We start from the raw sequence: 5,892 nt of genomic DNA, 5'->3' as shown, positions 1-5,892 counted from the left end.
TAAAAGGAGTCCCTTCAATCGGCGTTTGGTTATTGATAACAGAGTCTCCAAACAGCCCCCAACAGAGCGCGCAAGTTCCAAGTTGCGTTGTCATTTGTCATTCCAACACTCGAACTATGTTTTTTATTTTTATTTTTTTATTTGTTTGAGGAGCACAGTAATTTATTATAGTATTATAATTTATAATTTATTATAGTATTTTTTTTTATAAAAAATACACATAAATTGAAAATGATTTCAAGTTGCATTGTAAGTTGTCATTCTAACACTCGAACTGTGTATTTTTATTTTTTATTTTTTATTTTTTTTATATTTTTTATATTTTATATATTTTTTATTTTTTATTTGAGGAGCACAATCATTATCCAATTGAATTAAGAATGTGTTTAATATAAAGATTCAAATAATAATTTAAATCATAATTTATAATTTATTATAGTATTTTTTTTTTATAAAAAATACACATAAAGTAAAAGCGATTTTGATTCAGTGAACCAAAGTTTTAAACCAACCAAAAAGAGTGTGCGCAATGCACATCCCCCAACTTCCATAGTCACTCACTCCTCTCTCTCTTCATTTTGGACAAGCCAGTGGACCTCTTCCATACGCCTTCTCTACTGAGTTACTTTCAAATCTTAACCAGGTTCTTTCTTTTGACCTCTTTTTTCTTCTCATCTTAGAGAATTTCACCTCGTTTTGGTGTTTTAGTTTAATAATAATATTCCTTTTCGTTTAGGATATATATTTGGAAAATTTATGTGTTTCTGAGAACTGGGAAAAGTTTTTTCTTTTATTTTTTGTTTATGTGGGAAATGTTGAATTTATCTGTTGAACCATGTTGGATCTTAGGTTTACACGCTTAATACAGGAAAGTGTGAATTTTTCAGGAAAGATTGTAACTTGGTTCTTTTATGGGCGGAGATTTATTTTTTATTTTTTCCCCTTGAATAACCACATAGTTTAGTGCTTGAGAATTGACATTGGGCCTGAGAATGGACTTGGCTGCCAACGCCAAGAAGATAATACCTATTAAGATGTGGTAACAATATCATGGTTTAGATGGGTAGGATTAAGGGACTAGAAAGAAGTGAGAAGAATTTTGCATTTCCTGTGATGGGTAATACTGGAGAGAGAGAGAGAGAGATAGAGAGAGAGAGAGAGAGAGAGAGAGAGAGAGTATCATGTGGAGGCACTCACCGTAGGAGTATTGACTGCAGGTGTATGATTTAAAACCAAATGACGCTTGTGAGCAGGGGTTTGTCCAAAGAATTCTCCTGTGGTATCCAACCACATATCATGGTTTAGATAGGTAGGATTAAGGGACTAGAAAGAAGTGAGAAGAATTTTGCATTTCCTGTGATGGGTAATACTGGAGAGAGAGAGAGAGAGATAGAGAGAGAGAGAGAGAGAGAGAGTATCATGTGGAGGCACTCACCGTAGGAGTATTGACTGCAGGTTTATGATTTAAAACCAAATGACGCTTGTGAACAGGGGTTTGTCCAAAGAATGCTCTTGTGGTATCCAACCACATATCATATGCATTGCTAGATTTAAATCTTACAGTTGCGGGCAATAGTCCGACGGCGAGTTGCCCTCACCCTAGAAATGCACTAGAAAGCTTCTAATTATAATATCTGGTTATCCTTATTTATTTGATGTTTCATTTTTCTCCATTCCAATTTTTTCTGTACTAATAAAAGCTCATGCTTTTCTTTCTTTGCTGTAGCAATGAAGGATAATGCTTTAGATTTCTTTATACATAGTCTCTAGTTCACTTTTAATAAAAAAAATTTCTTGGTTCCTGAGACGGTCGATCATATCCACGTTAAGTTGAGATTGATAATGTTGCATTTTTTTTTCCTTTTGTATTCTTTTCTTCCATAAGATGATTCTCTAATTCCTTAAACACACCAATTATTTACTGAAATTGATTTGGTGTTTAGAATCCCGGCACCAGTACGATGTTTGTTATGCTCTAAATTTGCCACAATAGAATTCTATATGCTACTTCACATTATGTGTTGGATAAGTCATTACTGAGATGAGTAAAAACATCTATTTAAACTCATGGTTTTATTAACAATCTCAAGGAAGGTTGTTCACGGTCGCTTTCAAGAACTTAATGGTAAAATGGAAATTATGACTCGTATAAACTGGTACATACTTTACACAACTCAATGTTTTGGGTAATAGGTAAGTTAAAGGAGTTTCCTATATTTTTTATTTTGTTAGAGAGGTACTAGTTGAGAAAAAAGGTTACATGGTTGTTCTGGTATGTTGTGTTATGATGATTGGGTTTATTGATTTGTTGGTTTCATTGATAGTATCCTATCATTTGTGTTTTGACTCATTTCCAAGAATCCGATTTGTTCTTTTGCCATTTTAACGTATTGAAATGAATTTCAGATATGTTTTCTGAAGTAGAGCTGATAAGAGATGTGACAGTCGATGCTGAAAACATCAAGAGCGATGGACTTGTTTCTCGGCCTCAAAGTTTCATTATGACGCGGCTTTTGGAGGACCTGGTGAGGGAGAAGGCGAGCAAGGATCACGGCTACTTTCTTGCAGTAACCAGTTTGAAGAAGATAGGCAAAATGAAGGCTGTCGAAGAGTCAGGTGACGTTTTCTTCCCAGTAGTCTTTAACTGTCGCACATTCCTACCTTACGAAGGAGAGATCTTGCAGGGCATCGTCCACTGCATTTATAGGCATGGGGTTTTCTTGAGATGTGGACCTATCAAATATGCCTACCTTTCTGCTAGAAAAATGCCTGGCTATCAGTATGTTTATGGTCAAAAAATGGCCTGCCAGAAATGCGGTCATGATAGAAAACCTCTCTTTGTTAGTAATGAGTTTGCTAAGATAGAGAATGGTGTTGTGGTTTGTTTTATGGTGTTGGGGGTTAGATGGTTTGAGAATTGGGGAAATGTAAAGAATGAGTTTGGTGTGCTTGCCACTTTGGAAGGTGATTCCCTTGGTCCCATTTCATTGTCTGGGTCTGGTGAGTTGGATCTGTAAATACTGACTATAAAAACTTTTTTGTTTTTTTTTTTTTAACTTTGTTTTTAGTTTTCATAATCAATGAGTTCAATTTACCCTCTATATAGATATATCCAAATATTAATTCTCTAAACCAATTCCTATAATTCATCCTCTAAAGGTGCATGAATGTTACTTAAACTGTAATAGTCCATGTTTTCCATTTCCTAAATTTAATGAGTTAAAGTCCTTGTATTGTGTAGATCACATAATTCAGCCTAGCAGCTTTTTTCCCTTTCTTTCTGAATTTCAGCAAATATCATCTCTTAAAAATATATATGTATATATATATTACCTGAACCGTATATATATATATATATATGAGTAAAAATGATCTTAAATCTTGATAATCTTAGTTAACTAAATTCCTTAACAATGTTTTAAAGTGAGTAATTTGCTCTAATAGTCCCTTAGCTATTTAGTAGTTGACACTTTTGTCCCTAAGTTGTAAAGTGTTGGCAATTATGTCCATTTCGTCATTTCTATTAAGTTTTTAACAGAATACATCACGTGCAAGGCATGTAACGTATTATGTGAGGGTATTTGGTAAAATAACTAACAACTTCATAGCTCAAATTGCAAAAAACTCTGGGCATGTTCTTTTGTAGTGTAACTTGAATGTAGTTTTTAAGTTGAATTTGAGTTATAACTTGAGTTGAAGTTGTAACTTGAATAAAGTTGAGTAAAGTTGAATAAAGTTGAAACTTAAAAAAACGTGAACTTGAATAAAGTTGTAACTTAAGTTTAAACTTTTTCTGAGTTTTGTTGCAAAAGAACATGGCAGTAGGCGGAGGAGGGGCTCACATCGGGTGAAGGTGGTGACAGTAGGTCTAGGATCAGTAGGAGGCGAGGAGGGTCTATGGGAGGAGGTGTGAATGGTCTGGGATCGATGGGGGTGGGCGTGGAGGCTTCAGGATCGACAAAAGGTAGCGTGAGGGTCTGAGATCGACAAGATAACATGGAAAATAGCGGAGGCTTTAAAGTGCCTTTTTAAAAATATAGTTGGATTTATAATGTATTCTATGGTATGAACTAAACCTGATATGACACATTCTATAAGCACACTTAGGAGGTACATGTCTAATCCTGGAAAGGAGTATTGGTTGGCCATGAAATGGCTTATCAGATATATTTCAGTCACGACCAATTTGGGGCTGCAATACACTAGGCACGACAAGCAAGTTGGAGTCGGAGGGATTTCTAGATTCAGACGATGCTGGTGACGGAGAAAATATGAAATTGTATAATCAATTTATACAAACAGTCAAAGTGATACCCAATTGTATAAGAATCTCATTAGAGAACAAAAACATATGGATGTGAAATATCACTTCATCAGAGAGAGTTCCACAGGATGTGGCTACAATTCAGAAGGTTCTCATTGAAGAAAATCCTACAAATATGGGACCAAAGTGGGGAACTATTAGCATATTGTCTTGATATGCTAAGAATTGCAGCGTGGGTGATTGAAGATTGAATCGAGCAAGGATACCTAAGGAAGGTCTGCATTCAAGATCATATAGCAACTGAAGTGGAAGATTGTTAAGCTCCCGTTCATTTCGTTAGTTTAAATCATAACTCAAGTTTTTGTTACAGTATTTTCTCTTATGAAAATTCAAATTCAATATTTTCTGTTACAGTATTTTTTTCACGTAAATTCACTTTTTAACTCGAATGAGTAAAAAAAAAAAAATCTGCTCCGATATGATCCAATTTAGTCAAGATAAAAGTAACTGGATGTCGTGTGAAGCCATACGCCAAGTCGTTTTGTCAAGTCAGTATTGTTTTTAAGTGACTTCATTGAAAACTCTTAGGCGTCTACTCCTTTATAGTGAAGTCCCATGTATAAAGTTAATTAGTTGTGATTTATTCTTGTAATGTATAGATAATTGTTTTATAAATTAGTTATTGCGAGAGGATGTAGGCATTTTCGCCCAACCTGATTTAACTGGTGTGTTTTCTTTGTTTTGTTTAGTTTCAAGTTTTTAATTCTAATTAAAATGTGATTTTATGTGAGAGTTTTTTAGTATAACAAAAAAATTAAATATAATTGTTTCTAAAAGCTTTTTACTATAACAAAACTTGAATCGGTTAAATGAAGAGGTTAAATTTTTCTGTAACTTATGATCAAGTTTGGTGTAGGAAAATCTCTACAACAATAAAGCCTTCCCCATCAATTTAAAAAGTGGACACCAAACCCATCTCAAAAACTAAAAATACTAGAGTTTTTATGTAACTTATGATCAAGTTTGGTGTAGGAAAATCTCTACAACAATAAAGCCTTCCCCATCAATTTAAAAAGTAGACACCAAACCCATCTCAAAAACTAAAAATACTAGTGCTTGTTCGGTGACATTTTTGAGTTATGATAATTTGAGTGTAGATTTTGAGTTAAATTTAATTTATAATTTGAGTTAAAGTTATAACTTAAATTTTTGTTTGAATGTGCACATTTGAGTTATGATTTGAATTGAGAATTTATTTGAGTTTGTGTTTGGGTGGGTCAAAACTTGAATTTATATTTAGATAGTATTTTAATAAAAACTCAATGGTAATGAAAAATTTTAATAGGGTATATGGGTGGGATTTTATTCATCTCTTCGTTGTGAACACATAGAAAAAAAATTATCTTAATCGGAATTAAAACAAAAAAATTATAGTGTTTTTAAGAATAGAAAAAATAATGTTCATTAACTTGAGTTTAAGTTTATGAACTTGAGTTGAATAGGAAACCTAAACTCAGATTTTAGCCTCAAACTCAAGTTAAAACTCGAGTTAAAACTCAAGTTAAAACTCAAATTTTATAAAAAAACGTGAACTTAAATAAAGTTATAACTTGAGTTCAAACTTTTTT

At 33.2% G+C, this 5,892-nt stretch overlaps 1 protein-coding gene across 1 annotated transcript; it reads left to right on the top strand.

Annotated features, from left to right (window-relative positions):
- The first annotated feature begins 519 nt into the window (after nucleotides 1-519).
- On the top strand, nucleotides 520-3,101 carry LOC21405128 (DNA-directed RNA polymerase V subunit 7). Its single transcript, XM_010091492.2, has 2 exons — nucleotides 520-643; nucleotides 2,407-3,101. Exon 2 carries the CDS (start codon nucleotides 2,409-2,411, stop codon nucleotides 3,015-3,017), a length of 609 nt encoding a protein of 202 aa, XP_010089794.1. The 5' UTR covers nucleotides 520-643; nucleotides 2,407-2,408; the 3' UTR covers nucleotides 3,018-3,101.
- The last annotated feature ends 2,791 nt before the right edge of the window (nucleotides 3,102-5,892 follow it).

Source organism: Morus notabilis, unplaced genomic scaffold (genome assembly GCF_000414095.1).
Source record: "Morus notabilis unplaced genomic scaffold, ASM41409v2 Scaffold825, whole genome shotgun sequence".
Lineage (NCBI taxonomy): Eukaryota > Viridiplantae > Streptophyta > Magnoliopsida > Rosales > Moraceae > Morus > Morus notabilis.
Note: the sequence above shows the minus strand (reverse complement) of the source record. Positions and strands in the feature narration are given on the sequence as shown.